The 18700-nt window shown below is 43.3% G+C and overlaps 1 protein-coding gene across 6 annotated transcripts in view; it reads left to right on the top strand.

The window, feature by feature from the left end:
- The window catches only part of LAMA3 (laminin subunit alpha 3), a 249672-nt gene that overhangs the window by 106798 nt on the left and 124174 nt on the right, over window positions 1-18700 (top strand). For all 6 annotated transcript variants that reach the window (XM_070778824.1, XM_070778825.1, XM_070778826.1 and 3 more), the window contains 5 exons: window positions 1694-1791; window positions 2293-2446; window positions 12552-12712; window positions 16524-16632; window positions 18582-18679. In XM_070778824.1, the coding sequence (XP_070634925.1) occupies window positions 1694-1791; window positions 2293-2446; window positions 12552-12712; window positions 16524-16632; window positions 18582-18679 (620 nt within the window). The remainder of the gene's footprint in view (window positions 1-1693; window positions 1792-2292; window positions 2447-12551; window positions 12713-16523; window positions 16633-18581; window positions 18680-18700) is intronic.

The raw sequence follows: 18700 nt of genomic DNA, 5'->3' as shown, positions 1-18700 counted from the left end.
GCTGCTAAGTCGTTTCAGTCGTGTCCGACTCTGTGCGACCCCATAGAGGGCAGCCCACCAGGCTCCCCTGTCCCTGGGATTCTCCAGGTGAGAATACTGGAGTGGGTTGCCATTTCCTTCTTCAATGCATGCATGCAGGCTCAGTCGCTTCAGTCGTGTCCAACTCTGTGTGACCCTATGGACAGCAGCCTACCAGGCTCCTCTGTCCACGGGATTCTCTAGGCAAGAATACTGGAGTGGGTTGCCATTTCCTTCTCCACAATGGGATACTACTCAGCCATGAAAAGAATGAAATAATGCCATTTGTAGCAACATGGATGGATCTAGAGATTATCATACTAAGTGAAGTAAATCAGAAAGAGAAAGACAAGTACCATATGGTATCTCCTATATATGAAATTTAAAGTATGATACATATAAACTTATTTATAAAACAAAAACAGACTCACAGACATTGGAAACAAACTTATGGTCACCAAAAGAGAAAGGGAGGAGTGGGGGATAAATTAGAAGTTTAAGATTAGCAGATACAAGCTACAGTGTATAAAATAGATAATCAGGTCCTACTGTATAGCATAGGGAACTATATCCTATAATAAATCATAATAGAAAGTACATATATATAACTGAATCACTTTGCTGTATACCAGGAACTAACACAACATTGTAAATTAACTATACTTCAATCAAAACTTTTAAAAAATTGCATTAAAACCCACTCAGGTATTAAGACCACTGAGCCCCTACTTTTTCTCTCCCACACATTCTCCACTTCTTTGTTATAGACAAATTGAGGGCTGTGAAGAGAGAAAAGCCTTGTGGCCAGTATACGAGTCTCTCACTGTTATGACAAACATTCCCCCTCCTTCCCTGGGCAGATAGGCAGGGATGCTAGGATGGCAGAAGTCCAGCCTCTGGCCTTTTCTGAAGAGCTGCTTCTGCTAATCCCACCGTGGGCTCCACTTGGCAACCTCAGTGGAACATGTTCTTCCTCTCTGGTCCCAGGACAGGCAGTGGGCCAGGTTCAGGCTATGATTCACCAGGATCACAAAACATCACTTTTTACATGAAGCCAGGAGAGCGTTGCTCTGCTGGAGGAGTAAAAAGCCAGACTACATTATCTACAACTCTGGATCCTATAGGGATGAAGGCAACCAGCATGTCAAAAGAACATCTTTTCAATGGACAGTTTATTATTATCTTTAGTTCTGAGTTTATTAACAACCCAGAAGAACTGGTAAAACTTCCCTGAACTTTGGAAATAAAAATGTTTGCATGAAACGCTTATCTCTGATGCTTAAGAAGTGAAAGTATTAGTCACTCAGTTTTGTCTGACTCTTTGTGACCCCATGGACTGTAGCCCACCAGGCTCCTCTGTCCATGGAATTCTCCAGACATGAATACTGAAGTGGGTAGCCATTCCTTTCTCCAGGGGATCTTCTCGACCCAGGAATTGAACCTGGGTCTCCCACATTGCAGGCAGATTCTTTACTGTCTGAGCCACCATAGGTTGCTTGATGTGTTCTGATGAGTCAGGGGGCAGAAAGAAAAAGCAGTTGATATGGAGAATTTAACTAGAGTGCTTCACCTGGTTATTATTCATTTAGCTAGTATGTGCAGCTATTTTATCATTAACACTAACTTAGGGCTGCCCTCCTAATGAGTATTCATTGTTTTGGTCTTTATCTCCTAGGACTACCTGGTGCTGCTCCCCAGGGACTACTATGAGGCCCCCTCGCTGCAGCTGCCAGTCACGGAGCCGTGTGCCCACGTGGGCCATCCCCAAGAGAAGTTAGTATGGGCAGCAGGTGCATCATTGGGTCTTCTAACTCAGGAGCCTTGGGTTCAAGGATTCTCAGTAGCCCTCAGGATCATGACTGCACAGGATGCTCTGGTTAATGACTCAATTGTGCCTTTTCTCTGTGGCAGTGACTGTGTTTCATGTAAGACTCACAAAGCACTTTGTACCCTGTAGCTAGGGCTTCAGAGTGACTCTCACCCTCTTACATGAGGAAGTGGCGATGTGTGCCCAAGTAATATGCTCAGGGTCATGCATCTAGTGAGGGGAAGAGCTTACAATGAATCTGAGTTTGTGGACCACTGCTTCTCCCATTCCTCATGCAGATGAAAATTTATCGCATGGTCCCTGTAGTAAGCACTTAGTAAGAGTTTGTTGAAGAGTGATGAGTGAATGAATGAATGCATGGGATGGATAAGAGTCCTGGGGGTGAACTTTGATCCTCTGTGTTATGTTCTCATTGTAACTGTTGCATTTTGTTGTTGTTGTTGAAGTTGTTTGCTTTACCAGCATTTGCCAGTAACCCGATTCCCCTGTGCCCTGGCTTGCGAGGCCAGACACTTTCTGCTTGATGGGGAGCCGAGACCCTTGGCGGTGAGGCAGCCCACCCCTGCACACCCAGTCATGGCGGACCTCAGTGGAAGAGAGGTGAGGCAGCCTTTTTTTGTTTTTCTATCAGGTATTTTACCACCTCCCTGTCCTTCTGCTGAAAACCCTTGGCCACAATTGCATCTCATATTCAGGTAAATCTGGAAGACCTCCCCAGAGGTGTTAATTAAAGGTGTGCTGAGCTCTCTGGTTCAGGCTGGGGCTGGGCAGTCCACCGCGCTGAGCCGTGGGAGGGCTAGTTTTCCATCACTTTCTGTTCATGGCGGGCAACACGAGCAACCTCAGAATTTTTTCCTTTTGATTCTCTGGATTTACAAGGGGGCATCCTGTTCACCCTGATTCGGGGCACGATCTCTCTACAAAGCCTCCAGAAATCACACAGCTCACCCTAAAAGGATACAACGCTCACTGACTGCTCATCCCCTCGGGCTAGACAATTCGTAGCAGCTGAATTCCTTGAGCTCAGATTCTGGAACTGCTACACCCAAAGGCACCTCCTTCCTGGCTCAGAGGACAGGTTACTACAGGTCTTGGCATTGCTTTTCTTCCAGGAGTTCTTTGAGCCTCGAAACAATTTAAGACTGTACAGTTTTAAGATTTGAGTTAGAAGTACTGTGTATGAACAATAAGAACTCATTACTTCAGAATGAAGACACACTCACACACAAAAAGCAAAACCTTTCTCTACAGTGTTTCCATTCCTTACTTTTTACAGTGTTCTCTGTTTTGTACCCTTGAGGAAAACGTTCATCTGGGATTAAATCCATGAAATGAAAATATATGCAGTATTCTCACTCACCATTTTGATGTGTATCTTTTTGTAAACTACATTCCTAACATTTTCAAGGTAGAAGTTGTAGGAGTTTGATGGTATTTCTTAAGTTTAGTCTTTATTTTATTTGAGTTTTTATTTTACAACTATTATTTTTACCCAAAAAAGTATGTTGTTCAGTCAGCCAGTCGTGTCCAACTCTTTGTGACCCCATGGATTGAAGCATGCCAGGCTTTCCTGTCCCCCACTCTCTCCTGGAGTTTGCCCAAGTTCATTTCCATTGAGTTGGTGATGCTATCTAACCATCTCATCCTCTGCTGCCCTCTTCTCCTTTCTACTTGTTATAATAAGAAAAACAATATGCATGGATATATATGGAATCTATAAAAATGGTACAGATGATCATATTTGCAAAACAGAAATAGAGACACAGACATGGAGGACAATCTTATGGACACCAAGAGGGGAAAGGGGGTTGGGGACGAGATGAATTGGGAGATTAGGACTGACATAATCACTTCCCCAATCGCTCAGCAGTAAAGAATCCGCCTGCAGTGCAGGAGACTCGGGTTTGATCTCTGGGTGGGAAGATCGCTTGGAAAAGGAAATGGCAACCCACTCCAGTATTCTTGCCTGGGCAACCCCATGAACAGAGGAGCCTGGTGGGCTACAGTCCATGGGGTCACAAAAGAGTCGGACACGACCGAGCGACTAAACAACAATGTAGAGTAGATAACTAATGCGAGCCCACTGTACAGCTCAGGGAACCCTCCTCAGTGTTCCGTGGTGACCTAAATGGGAGAGAAATCCAAAAAACAGAGGACATATGTATTTGTTGTTCAGTCGCTTAGTTGTGTCCGACTTTTTGCGACCTCATGGACTGCAGCACGCCAGGCTTCCCTTTCCTTCACCATCTCCTGGAGCCTGCTCAAACTCATATCTATTGAGTCGGTGATGCCATCCAACCATCTCTTTCTCTTTCGTCCCCTTCTCCTCCTGCCTTCAATCTTTCCCAGCATCAGGGTCTTTTCTAATGAGTCAGCTCTTCGCATCAGGTGGCCAAAGTACTGGATATATGTATAGGTATAGCTGATTTACCTTGCTGTACAGTAGAAACTGTCGTAACATTGTAAAGCAAATATACGTCAATAAAAATTAATTTAAAAGAATAATATGCATCAGGAAAAACAAAATGATCTTACTTCCTCTCCGTTCTAATCTTCAGTCCACTGTCTCTCTCCCTGTCCCTGCTGTGTGTATGCATACAGATGCACATACATGCATACACATATACACAGATGTGTGTGTGTGTGTGTGTGTGTGTGTACCCCACTTAGCAGGGAGGTACAATTGGGAAGGGCTGATGTCCAGAAAGTAATGCTGATGATTCATCAGGAGCTGTTCCTGCCTCTGACTTAGCCTGGAGCCATAGCTCTGAGCTGTTCTATTTGCATGATGCATACAACTCAGCCCTGAGCTGTCCAGTTTTATTTAAAAATCCTTTTTTACTGTTTTATCTGAAGGCCTGGAGACTTATGCTGTCTGATTCAGTATATATTTTTTTTAATTAATGAAACTTAAGTAAACCTAAAAATTCAGTTCTTCGGGTACACTAACCACATTTCAAGCTCTCGGTAATTATATCCGTCTAGTGCCCATTGTATTGGACAGCACACATCACAGAATATTTTGCCATCACAGAAAGCTCTATTGCACAGCATTAATGAAGCATTAAGATCACTGTGCTAAAAGTCAGAGACTAACAGTGTTTGTTGTTGTTGTTTAGTAGCTAGAGTTGGACTCTTTGACCCCATGGATTGTAGTCCACCAGGCACCTCTGTCCACGGAATTTCCCAGACAAGAATACTGGAGTGGGTTGCCATTTCCTTCTGCAGGGGATCTTCCTGACACAGGGACCAATCCTGTATTGGCAGTCCGATTCTCTACCGCTGAGTCACCAGGGCAGCCCAACAGAGTTCGAGAAGGTCTTAGGAGTCATCTGATCTCTCTTCCTGGAAAAAATTCTTTATACATTATCCTTGTCAGATATTGATTCATTTAGCCTCTGTTGAATACTTGAATTGATGGGGGACTCACTTCTTCTAGAGGTAGCCTAATCCAACAGCTGTGGTGCCCTTTTTACTCTAGAAACTTCTCTGGGAAACTTTCCTGAGTTATTCCTTTGATAAGTTATTTCTTTATCTTTAGCCCACCTTTTCAATAGCCTTATCTTGTTTTATGTTTTGAGAGATTTCTTAGATTTTTTTTCTTCCAACTCCAACCACAACAGCAACCTCAACTCCAACCCAAACCTACACACACACACACACACACGTTTCATCTTTTTTTGATCTATTCAATTAGTTAACATCCAATTGCATTCTAGCTTCCAAATTTTTCATGTCTCTGGTCTGTTATTTTCCTCTTCTCTATTCTCTTTTCTTTGTGGGTTTATGATTCAAAAAATATTTACCCTTATTTTTGTGGATTTCTGAGAGGGAGGATCAGTAAATAGGTGTGCTACATCCTATAAGTTTAACCGGAAGTTCCAGGATGTACTTTGTGATGTTCTGAAGTTTCATTTTTATGTGAGGTGCAGATTTATTTTTATTATTTTAGTACTCAAAGTGCAATTTCATGTGACGAGTCATGTCTTTTATCCTGGGAATCTTTTGGATAGTATCTCTACAGATATTGCCACTTCTACAGCTAAGTCACTTCAGTCGTGTCTGACTCTGTGTGACCCCATAGACGGCAGCCCACCAGGCTCCCTCGTCCCTGAGATTCTCCAGGCAAGAACACTGGAGTGGGCTGCCATTTCCTTCTCCAGTGCATGAAAGTGAAAAGTGAAAGTGAAATCGCTCAGTCATATCCAACTCTTAGCGACCCATGGACTGTGGCCCACCAGGCTCCTCTATCCATGGGATTTTCCATGCAAGAGTACTGGAGTGGGGTGCCATTGCCTTCTCCGCTACAGATATTACTTTGTTGCAAATCCTTTCATCTTCTTTTCTGGAAGTCAGACTGGAAGAATGTTGGAGCCTCTCAATCTGTCTCTTAACTGCTCTTTAATATCTATATGTTTCTTTGGCTCTTTGCACTGCTTTCTGAGTAACTTCCTCGAGACTCTTAGAATCCACGAATGTTCTAGTTCACTGTCTCTAGTCTAGATTTTATTCAGCCTCCCAATTCCATGTAACATGTACTTTTCATCTCAAAAGATTTCTTACTAGCTCTGTCTTACATTTCCTTTTTTCTTGTTTCTCCTTTGCCAATTTTTGTTTCATAACTTCATTTACTTTTTAAAGAGGAGTTACTCCATTAATCTTTTTGAGTTTCTCAACATCTTTGGAGCAAGGTATAGTTCAGAATTCAGAATTTTTAAAATCTTAAAAAGATAAGATTTTACGTACATACATAACGTCAATAGGGGGTTCTGGAACAGCACCTTGTAGTCAGACAAGTTAATATTTTTCCAATGAAAAGCATGAATAGACACACCAAGGGAGATACATGAAGACAGTATATATGGAGTTAGTTCAGGTCAGATTTTACCATCAAGTGATGACTGGTTAGAGTTAGGTTAGGTTTTGTAACCAAACACATTTGAAAACAAGTTTTCCTTTTCAGACTTTGGGGGTTCTGGATTAGGGACCAGTGTACTTATTTTAAAACTTCATCAGACTTTCATAAAGTTTATTTCATCTGAGGTAAACTTGTCTTCACTTGATGATATATTATTGCCTGTATTTTTTTAAAAAAAGAGAAAAATTCTGTTTTTCCTAAATATTTATGTATTTATTGGCTGTGCTGGGTCTGAGTTGCCACATGTGGGATCTAGTTCCCTCACCAGGGATCAAACCCAGGCCCCCACATTGGGAGCATGAGGTCTTAGCCACCGGATCACCAGGGAAGTCCCCTTGACTGTTCTTCTTAACGTTAGATTTCTTTATGTCGTGGAGGCTTATTTTGTTTGCTTACTGGCTTACTTTGAATGAGATGTTTTTATCTTCTCCCTCTTTCCCTACATCCATCTCAGTTTGGCTTGTCTGTCTGGTTCTCTGTACCCTTAGCCCAGAGCCAGGCATAACAATATGCCAACGTCTATTATTGTAGTCCTGGGGCTAGTACAGATTCAGACACTGAGCCCTCGGGTGCTTAACTCAGTTCTTGGTCCTGGGCCTCATCTTTGATCTTTGTTTTCCATATCCCACCATTTTTTTATAAAGCTGAAACCCAGATGGCAGGTTTTCAGTGATTTTTTTTTTTCTTCTTCAGCTTTGCATGATGTGAAGGAACCCTCATCCTTTGGCTTCAAAAAATGAGCCTGGATCTGGCCCCTGTCTCATATAAAGCATTTTAAGTTCTCTTTACGCTGCATATTCTGAACTGCTGGCCTGCTTCTGGCCTGGAGAACAACAAGCCTGTGACTTCAGCCCTGGTGCCATTTCAAGTTTTTCTTTTACTTATGTTCCATCATCTGTCTCCTTTTAATCCCAAATTTATTTTGTTGTTGTTGTTTTACTATTAAAACATTATTTGGTGGCTCAGGCGGTAAAGAATCCGCCTGTGATATGGGAGACCTGGGTTCAATCCCTGGGATGGGAAGATCCCCTGGAGAGGGACATGGCAACCCCCTCCAGTATTCTTGCCTGGAGAATTTCACAGACAGAGGAGCCAGGTGGGCTACAGTCACAACTGTAGGGTTGCAAAACAACAAAAAAATCCTTTTTATGACCAATACACACCCATAGTTGCTGTCTCTTGGAGAAAGGGGTACAGCAAATATGAATTCCTGTGCCATCTGAACTGGAAGTCATCCCACATTAAAAAAATGCTAAGTTCTGTCCTGTTTTTGCTTCCCTGATAGCTCAGTTGGTAAAGAATCTGCCTGTAATGCAGGAGACCCCGGTTGGATTCCTGGGTCAGGGAGATCCCCTAGGGAAGGGAACAGCTACCCACTCCAGTATTCTGGCCTGGAGAATTCCATGGACTATAAGGAGTCAGACACAACTGAGTGACTTTCACTTTCATCCTATTTTTATGAAAACTCTACTTCCCCTTCCCACAGTCCTTCAACCACTGCTCCATAACTCTCTGTCCCTTCAAAACCAAGAATTGTCTAGACTCACACTTTCTAATTCTCTACTTTCCATTCATACCTCAACCCACACCAGTCTGACTTCACCTCCCAGTCCCATTAATATTTTTTTGTGGGGAGGGGAGCAGGATTTCCAGTGATTGTGCTAGTGTTGCTCTGCTAAGTCCAGTGGATATTTTCCAGTCTTTATCTGTTCAACTTTTCAGCAGCTTTCAATACTTGTTGAACACTCCTTCTGTTTAAAAACAGTCTTTTCGTCTTGAATTTAAGAGCAGAATTTAAATTCCAAAATTTAGGAGCACACTGGGTCTCTTTGTACCTCTCTGGCTGCTTCCTCAAACTATCATTTTAGGCTTACCCTCCTGTCTATGCATTAAATGTTAGAATTTTTGAGGCTCAGTCTTAGCCCTTGTCTTTTTACTCTGTAGTCCCTCCCTAAGCAGTCTTCTCCATGTCTATTGTGTGAGGCACCAGTTCTACACAGATGATTCTCATATTGGTATGTGCAGTCACACCTCCCATTGTATATACAGAGTAGCACAGCCCACTTCCTTCATGGCATTACTCTTAGGTATCTCAGCTGTTGTTGAGTCACCCAACTGAACAACACCTGTGTTCGACTCTTTGAGACCCCATGGACTGCAGCACGCCAGGCCTCCCTGTCCATCACCGTCTCCCAAAGTTTGCCCAAGTTCATGTTCGTTGCATCGGTGATGCCATCCAGCTGCCTTGTCCTCTGACGCCCTCTTCTCCTTCTGCCCTTTATCTTTCCCAGCATCAGGGACTTTTCCAATAAGTCATCTATTCACATCACATGACCAAAATACTGGAGCTTCAGCTTCAGCATCAGTCCTTCCAGTGAATATTCTGGGTTGACCTCCTTTAAGATTGACTGGTATGATCTCCTTGCTGTCCAAGGGACTTTCAGGAGTCTTTTCCAGCTGTACATTTTGAAGGGACGTTCTTTGATATTCTGCCTTCTTTATGGTCTAGCTCTCACAACCATATGTGACAACTGGGAAGACCATAGCCTTGACTATACGGACCTTTGTCAGCAGAGTGATGTCTCTGCTTTTCGACATGCTGTTTAGGTTTGTCATCCCAGAGGGATCTCAAATTCCATTTAGGAGTTCCCTAAGTAAATGGCTTCACCACCCAGGTAAATACACAAACCCAGGGAGTTCCCTGGTGATGCGATGATTAAGACTTATCTAGTGGCTAAGACTTATCTCCTGCATTGGCAGAAAGATACTTTATACTGCACCACCTGGGAAGCCTTCAAAGATAATAACTGATAAACAGAAGGGTTTCTGTTTTCCATTTTTTGTCTGACTTCTCAAAACCCATTTCTGTCATCAGATATATTCAAAACCCTACCAAGTCTTCCAAAAGCCAACCCATATGGCTTGGAGTAGGAAGAGTAATAGAAATTTATAATAGAGTGCTATGATAGACCTGGCAGCCGATAGTAACTCCTGGGAGAAAGCTCATTGGCCTTGTGTGTTTCGTGGTGGGGTGAAGACAGATGAGCCCTCATTTGGAGATCCTAAGGGAGAGATGTTGGTAATTACCTCTCCGTGTGGACCAGTGGCAGCATCGTATTTCACTGTATAACGAGTGGGAAAGTGGTGTGGATAATCTACGTTTTCTCCTGAAGGAAAGTCTTTCTGTTATTTAAGTGATAGAAAAATCACTGTGAAAAATAAGCATGTGTGTGGTTCAGAGCTGTGTGGAAGGAACAGCAGATGTGAATTTCCTGAAGACCAGAGGCAGGAGGATTTTAATTAAGTGTGGTGAAGCTTGACAGGGCCTGAGCTTATGGGCGGAAGTGGGTTAAACTGCTTAAGGAATGTAGTTCTGATACTGACTCGGGAATTAAATGTGCACCACATTTTGGTCTAGTGATTCTAATTCCACTTCTAGGAATCTTACAGAAATACTAGCAAAAGGATATAGATCCAGCTATAGATATAAACGGGCTTCCCTGGTGGCTCAGTAAAGAATCCGCCTGAGTTTGATACCTTGGTCAGGAAGATTCCCTGGAGAAGAGACGGCTACTCACTCCAGTATTCTTGCCTGGAGAATCCCATGGACAGAGGAGCCTGGTGGGCTACAGTCCACGGGGTCACAAAGTGTCAGACATGACTGAGCGCCTAACACTTTCCCTTTCTTCCATAGATATAAATATGAATATATACTTATATATATAGATATAGATACATGATCATATAGCCTTATATGTTTTAGGAAAAATTAGAGATAACCTAGATGTCTATCAATAGGGGATTAGGTAAATAAATGACTTTACATTCGTACTATGGAATGGGAGGAAGGGCAGACATTAGAAGAGTGAAGTATGTTTGTATGGCACACCAAATACTACTGAGTTAAAAAAAAGTCATGGCAAAAAGCAATAACCACAATTATAATCATCATTGTTTGTACAGTGTGTGTGTGTGTGTTAGTCGCTCAGTCGTGTCTGACTCTTTGCAACCCCATGGACTGTAGTCCACTATGTTCTTCTGTCCGTGGGATTCTCCAGGCAAGAATACTGAAACGGGTAGCCATTTCCTTCTGCAGGAGATCTTCCCAATCCAGGGATGGAACCCAGGTCTCCTGCATTACAGACAGATTTTTAACCATCTGAACCACCAAGGAAGCCCCTTATACAGGGCTTACAACAAGCCAGATACAGTTCGAAGAGCTCATCCCATATTAGTTCACTTAATCTTCATAATCTTAAGAGGTGGGCACTATGTTATCCTCATTTTCACACAGGAAGATACTGAGACATACAGATGTTGAGTAACTTGCTCCAGGTCACACAGCTGGAGGCAGTGTGATTCCAGACTCCAGGCTCCTAACCACAAGGGCATGCCACGGCTGGGCGTCTTCTTCTGTAAAGAACCAGATAGTGAATATTTTCAGCTTTGTAGCCCATCGAGGCATACTTCCGTTCCTTTTATCACCCATTGGAAATTCCTTTTTACTTCAGGTTTTAAAGTATCTTTGGCCTTGAGAAACAAGGCAAATATATGGGTGATAATACCAAACCCAGGTCCGGCCGCTTGCTGCTCAAAAGCCATCAAAGAGGCCAGGATGGGGGAAAAAGAAAGTTTGCTTTATGTTGGATGCTGGCAGCAGCAAAAGAGGGGCAGGGAGGACAGACTCCTGTCCATAGGCCAGCTTCTCCCTCTGACTGTGAGTGGGCAAGAGCTTTTATAGAGAGAGGGAGGGGGCTACACGCAGAAATCGCACACTCAGCCCAGACAGTCAGCTTGAAACTGGTCATTGGCAATTTGACCAGTGTCTTCTTGATTGTTTTAATAGATTTAATCTTCAGTGCCAGGGTCAATTTGTTTCAATTTCTTGAGGCCAGTTCTTGCAGTTGTGGCATCTTATGTCATGACTGAGGTCTGCTCATCATGTAGTTAACTTCTCTACTTGGTGAGGATTTCAGTATCTATAAGACAGCTCCCAGGATATGGCTCAGAATATCTATCTATAGCCCTTGAGAAGGAACTAAAAGTCCTTGACTATGTTTAGTGACTCCATTATGATTATTTGGTCTCCTTTGACTGTTTTCCATTGTTTCTGCATTTTCTCACTTCTCTGATTAAACTTATTCTTTGACTAAAGTTTTTCCACAGACAAAAGACAAGCAGAGGACATGGTCGGGAGGACCTGAGGACATGAGGACATGAGGGAGGAAGGACCATAGAGTCCTGCTCCGTTTCGGTAGTGGGAGTAGAGACCCCTATTAGTAGGGTCACCAGATTTAGACAATAAAAATACCAGATGCTCCCATTTAGTTTGAATTGTAGTTAAACTATAATTATGTATTGTTTATCTGAATTTCAAACTTAACAAAGCATCCTGTATTTTATTGGGGATCCCTGCCTGCAGGACCACATTTCTTACTGAGTGCTCTGTCACTCAGTCGTGTCCAACTCTCGGCTGTCCCATGGACTGTAGCCCGCCAGGCTGCTCTGTCCATGGGATTTTCCAGGCGAAAATACTGGAGTGGGTTGACATTTCCTACTCTGGGGATCTTCCCGACCCAGGGATCGAAAAGATCCCGTGTCTCTGGCGTGTCCTGCATTGGCAGGTGGATTCTTTACCACTAGTGCCACCTGGGAAGCGCCACACTTCTTACTATGATGACATGTAAAACTCCTCCCAGGGGTCCCCCCAGCCCCAGTTTCACTGTTGCCTGTGGAGACGCATCCAGTGCATCTCACCTCTCTCCAACATCTCGGGCTCTTCGACAGGTGGAGCTGCACCTGCGGCTGCGGGTCCCGCGGGTCGGCCACTACGTCATCATGGTCGAGTACGCCACGGAAGCAGACCAGCTGTCTGAGGCCGCAGTGCACGTACAGAGCCCCGGGGCTGACCTGGCAGGCCGGGTGGACATCTACAGCTGCAAGTACTGGTAAGTGTCCTGCCCTGGGGGAGTCTGCTCTAACCGAACAGGCAGGAGGTCAACTGTGGGAACTTTGGTTTTTATCCAACTTGAGAAATTGTTTCCTTTTTGAGGTTGAGCTTGAGAACCAGCAGAGGACGAGTTATGCGATCCAGCGTCACCCCTGGTGTGCTATTGGAAGGCTTCTCCATAGGCAGCGCCTTAAAAATATTGCATTTTCTGGAAAAACTGCATGTTCTACTTAGCATTTTGGCTCAGATTCACAAGAAGCAGGGGCTTCCCTGGTGGCTCAGACAGTAAAGAATCCGCCTGCAATGCAGGAGACCCAGGTTTGATCCCTGAGTCAGGAAGATCCCCTGGAAAAGGGATAGGCTACCCACCCCAGTATTCTGCCTGGAGAATCCCATGGACAGAGGAGCCTGGTGGGCTACAGTCCATGGAGTCACAAAGAGTCAGACACGACTGAGTAACTAACACACTCACACCCACAAGAAGCAGCACAACCTTTTTGCTTTTTTCTGTAACCCCCATGGTGGGCACTGAACCCAGGGCCTTTCTCTCAAACACCGTGTAGAGTTCATGGGTGCCTGGCACATTCTCCATTAAGAACTGGGGGTCACTAATGTTTGACGAGCATCACGTGAAAAATAATTTGACAGAGGAATCTCAAATTCACCCTGATGAAGTTCATCTCTTCCAAGAGCTCTGACAAGGATTTTTTGAAAATCGTTTCCTTTGCATAATGAATCAAGATGTATGCAGATGTTTAGAGTATTCTTTGATTAGAGAATCAGTGCAAAGGATGTTTCCCAATGGAATTAATTGTAGAATAAATAGCCCTGGAAGGCAGAGTCTCCTGAGCAAGCATGTGGGGAACTACAGTGCACATGCTGTTTAGTCACTTCACTTGTGTCCATCTCTTTGCAACCCTGTGGACTGTAGCCCACCAGGCTCCTCTGTCCATGGGGTTCTCCAGGCAAGAATACTGGAGTAGAATGCCGTTCCCTTCCCCAGGGGATCTTTCTGACCCAGAGATCAAACCCACAATTCTTAGATCTCCTGCATTGGCACACGGATTCTTTAACACTATGAACCACCTAGGAAGCCCTTACAGTGAACCCTCCCAATCCTCCACTAAGACTTTGAACATTTTGTGACCTCTACATTCACATGCCTTGTGTCAAACCCAAGATGACTTGAGTTGGACACTTTCTCTGTAATGCAAAGAAAAGAACTTATGAAAAATGTCTTTTGGTAGCTTAGAATGGAAAATTTTATGAGACTTGATGAAATGGTTGTTAAATGAATATCACGCACTCAGCAACCCTAAAAAATAAACTGTGAAAGCTTCTTTTCAAAATCTTAAAAAAAAAATCTAATCTTTCCTTTTCTCTGGGATGATGGTAAAAAAAAACAATGTAATTATATTTGCATTTTTAATAGGAGTACCAGATGGCCCAGCAAAGTTCCTCCAGAATGTTCTGTCATTATATGAAAATACTAGTTTCATCTCTAGGTGACATTAGCAACCACCGGAATGTACACTTCCAGATGGGTGGGTCACCTTGCCATCGGAATCTGGGAGACTGTCATCCACGTGACCTGGGGCAGGACTTCTCCATAACCCGTCCATCCAAGCCCGCCCTTCAGTTCAGTTCTCTGACCCCTTCTGCCTTCCAGATTGGGGTTTGACTCCTGCTCCTGCTCCACTGGGTAAAAAGTGGAGATGGCTCAGGACAGGAAGAAACATTCCTTATGGCCTTCGTGACTCTTGACTATCTCAGAAGAGGCTGAGACATCTACACCAAGCAGAGGAGTGATTTCAAAACTAAAGAAAGGAAGGACTCTCTCCCCGGGATACATAAGTCCCAAGCATTATTTCAGGACCTTTGCTGAGCGGTGGCTTTCTTTTTTTAAGCTCCATGTCCTTTATTCTATTCGTATCCTGTTTCAGATGGTATCCGTTAAATGTGGCTATTTAAATAGGTTTCCATTCCTTTGTGTGCTTCGTTGTGTCTGACTCTTTGTAACTCTGTGGACCTTAGCCTGCCAGGCTCCTCTGTCCAGGCAATAATGCTAGAGTGGGTTGCCATTTCCTCCACCAGGGGATCTTTCTGACCCAGGGATTGAACCTGTGTCTCCTGCATTTCCTGCATTGGCTGATAGATTCTTTACCACTGAGCCACCTAAGTTTAAATCAGTTTGAATTCAATGAAGGAAAAAGTTTAGCTCCCATGGTTCACTAGCCACATGCCAAGTCTCAATAGTCATGTGTTGTTAGTAGCTACGGTTCTGGTTGGTGCAAATAGAGAATATTTTCATCATCTCAGAAGGTCTACTTGATAATGTAGCAGTCTAGACTGTACTGTTTCTCCAGACTGGTTTGCTCTCAACAGGACATGAGATTTTTCTTTTAAATACTATAACAAGGCTCACCACCAGGGGCATCTCTGGTGGCTCAGATGGTAAAGAATCTGCCTGCAATGCAGGAGACCCGAGTTCAGTCCCTGGGTCAGGAAGATCCCCTGGAGCAGGGATTGGCTATCCACTTCAGTATTCTTGCTTGGAGAATTCCATGGACAGAGGAGCCTGGAGGGCTACAATTAATGGGGTTGCAAAGAACAGAGCACGACTGAACAACTAACACTTTCACATTCATCAATAAATTACTTAACTCTCTGTAATAAAGATAACACACTGGTATAGATGGCCATGTTGTTGTTTAGTCACTAAGTCATGTCTGGCTCTTTTGCAATCCATGGATTGTAGCCCTCTAGGCTCGTCTGTCCTTGGGCTTTCCCAGGCAAAAATACTGGAGTCGGTTGCCCTTTCCTCCTCCTGAATAGTGTTTTAAGGAGAGAAGTGCATGATATTCTGCAGATGATTTTGACTCCAGATGGTGACAGCACCAAAGTTCTCCATCGTTAGATTTTGAAGACAGTATTGCATTAGACCAGGAATCACTTTTATTGTATTTAACCACTCCCAGCAAGTCCCATGGTATCTTTTCACTTGTTTAAAATATTCCCTTTTTCTCTACTTTGCATGTCATGTGATCAGTGTAAGTGACCAGGCTACCAAGTACTGGAGTCCAAAAATACGGTGCAATTAGAAAATATTCGACCCATAAAAACTTTTTTCAAATGACAGACCCTTTCAACATGGCAGCTTTTCCCACTGAGGTTTGAACCTTTCCCAGCATTTCTCAAATGAGGTCTGTGTTGTTAAAAAGCAATATCCCAGAAGAAAGGCAAAGGAATACCACTTTTCAAAACAGTACTGTGATAACTCTGATAAAGAGTTATCTCTGCCTGCAATGCAGGAGACCAGTGTTCGATCCCTGAGCCAGGAAGATCCCCTAGAGGAAGGACGTGCAACCCACTCCAGTATTCTTGCCTGGAGAATCCCATGGACAGAGGAGCCTGGAGGGCTACAGTCCATGGGGTTGCAAGAGTCAGACACGATTTAGCAACTAAACCGCCACTACCAACGATATTGGTCAATTGCCAAGAAGTCTGCATTAGAGATCAGACTTTACTGGCCCTGGGGCTCTTTCTCAGAAGACCAAACCAGATATTCCACAAAACCAGTGGAGATGGTGATGGCCATCAGCCCTGAGAGGTACAGCTCAGAGCACAGAAAGAAGGTTTTTTTTCCCACACCAATTATGGGTTGCATCTGTGCTAAATTCCACCAGCAGGGAAGTTCACTGTTGGTGACCCAGTTATGAACAAGAGAAACTGAAGCAGGATCAGCCACTCCACAGGGGTGGGAGGCAGACCAGGGGAACCAGGCTAAGATACACTGTTTCTTCTTGCAGCGTCCTCTGCCGCAGCGCTGTGACCGACGGCAGGGGTCGCCTCGCCGTGTATGAGCTCTTAGCAGATGCGGACGTTCAGCTCAGAGCCCGGATGGCCCAATTCCTTCTGGTACGCTTCTGTTTCAGCCAATGATTTTTAGAAATTTTTTTTTTTATTGATAAGCATATATATTTCTAAAGCTTATTGAAGTTTTGGCTGGGTTTGCATTACATCTATAAAGTTAACCTGCGGAGAATTGCTGGAGTTACAATGTTTATTTTCCCATCTAGAAATGTGTCTTGCTCCTTCATTTGTTGGAACCTTTTCCTATAGCACCCAATAAAGTTCAGTCATCAGATTTGAACATGTTTCACAAAACTCCATTTAATTCATTTTTATTTGTTGTTACTATTATGAATGAAATATCTTTTGTCATTATATCTCCTAGTCTATTATTATTGCTGGTATATAAAAGTGTCATTAGGGACTGTTTATTTTCTTTCCCCTCTACTATTTTATTATGTCTGTTAGCTTCTTTGGGGAGAAGGCAATGACACCCCACTTCAGTACTCTTGCCTGGAAAATCCCATGGACAGAGGAGCCTGGAAGGCTGCGGTCCATGGGGTCACTGAGGGTCGGACACGACTGAGCAACTTCACTTTCACTTTTCACTTTCATGCATCGGAGAAGGAAATGGCAACCCACTCCAGTGTTCTTGCCTGGAGAATCCCAGGGACGGGGGAACCTGGTGGGCTGCCGTCTATGGGGTCACACAGAGTCGGACACGACTGAAGTGACTTAGCAGCAGCAGCAGCTTCTTTGCAGATTCCTTCAGAATTTTCAAGGTTGCAGTCACCTGGTATTTTTTTCCAGACCATTGTTGCTCTGTTTCAAGAAGAGTATTTTCAATTAATTAGATATATATTGTTAACAGTTAAAATGCTAGCTTTTACAGATTAAATACCCTTTTAATAGCATAACTTTAGTATTGAGAATTGTGATAAACAGAGACAGTGGGATCTGGGCTAGGAATGGGGTGCTCAGATTTATAATAAATATCTCAGGGCACATAAGATTAAGTGTGAAGCAACTTCATGTTACTGCTAATATTAAGCATGTATCACACCTGGGAAATGCTATGCCAGCCTGTTCTAATATGTTTTATATTTATTAGAAATGTTGAGCTTTCTCTTAAGAACTACCTGGAATTCAGTTTTTAAAAATTATTATATGTTATATAACTCAAGACTTTTCTTTTTTTTAAGGATGACTTTCTTTTTTGAACATAATGAGCCAAGTGAATCTTAACCTTTTCATCTTTGGAAATTGTGATGGGGCTGAAAGTTCTTCTTTTAAGCATAAGTTTGCCGTTTCTGAAATAGTCAGATGTCATTCAGAGTCAAGGCTGGCTAGAATGAAAGCTCCATGAAGGCAGGAGTATGTCCATCTTGGTCTCATACGATCCCCCAGTCTCAGTGCCTGGCATATAGTAGGTGTTCAGTTAAAATCTATTGTTACTGAATGGCTTTGTGATATAGCCAGTTATAGTTATTGATTTACAATGAAAAGTGGTATTAAGTTTTTGACTGAGTTTCTTCTGTGACTCAGAAACTAGCTCTGGAGACAGAGTTCAGATATGCCTGCGATACGAGTCCTCCTCTATTGAGAAGGGTTACTTATAGCAGGAGCATCCATCTTTCTGAACAGCAGGCTCCCCGACTGCCCACCACATCCCCCTCTCCCTGCCTAGGGGTCTGAGGAGCCAGCATCAGCCCAGGGCAGGAGAGAAGACACTGTCCAAAGTTGCTGACAGAGTTGTTTTAAACTCTCACATGATTTTATTTGTTTATATCATTATTCCAGAAACAATTTAATCAGTGATCCTGTATAACAGTAAAAAGAACTTGTGTCCATGTAATGATGCCATAGCGAATGCTATCCTATGATATTTACTGCTGTAAAGTGATAGTTTTAATTTCTCTGGATGAATTTTTAGCTGTTTTCTTTGAAGTGCATGTTTGGTCATAACCTTGACTTGGGTAATAACGGGCATGTACCTTCTTATGTTTGTTGGACAGCATCAAATTTGTATCATACCCATTGAAGAATTCTCAACAGAATATTTGAGACCTCACGTCAAATGCATTGCCAGTTATGGGCGATTTGTTAATCAAAGGTAATGTGTTTCCTTCCTTTA

This window comes from Bos indicus, chromosome 24 (assembly GCF_029378745.1).
Source record: "Bos indicus isolate NIAB-ARS_2022 breed Sahiwal x Tharparkar chromosome 24, NIAB-ARS_B.indTharparkar_mat_pri_1.0, whole genome shotgun sequence".
Taxonomy (NCBI): Eukaryota; Metazoa; Chordata; class Mammalia; order Artiodactyla; family Bovidae; genus Bos; species Bos indicus.
The sequence above is the reverse complement of the archived record's forward strand: the minus strand, read 5'-3'. Positions and strand labels throughout refer to the sequence as shown.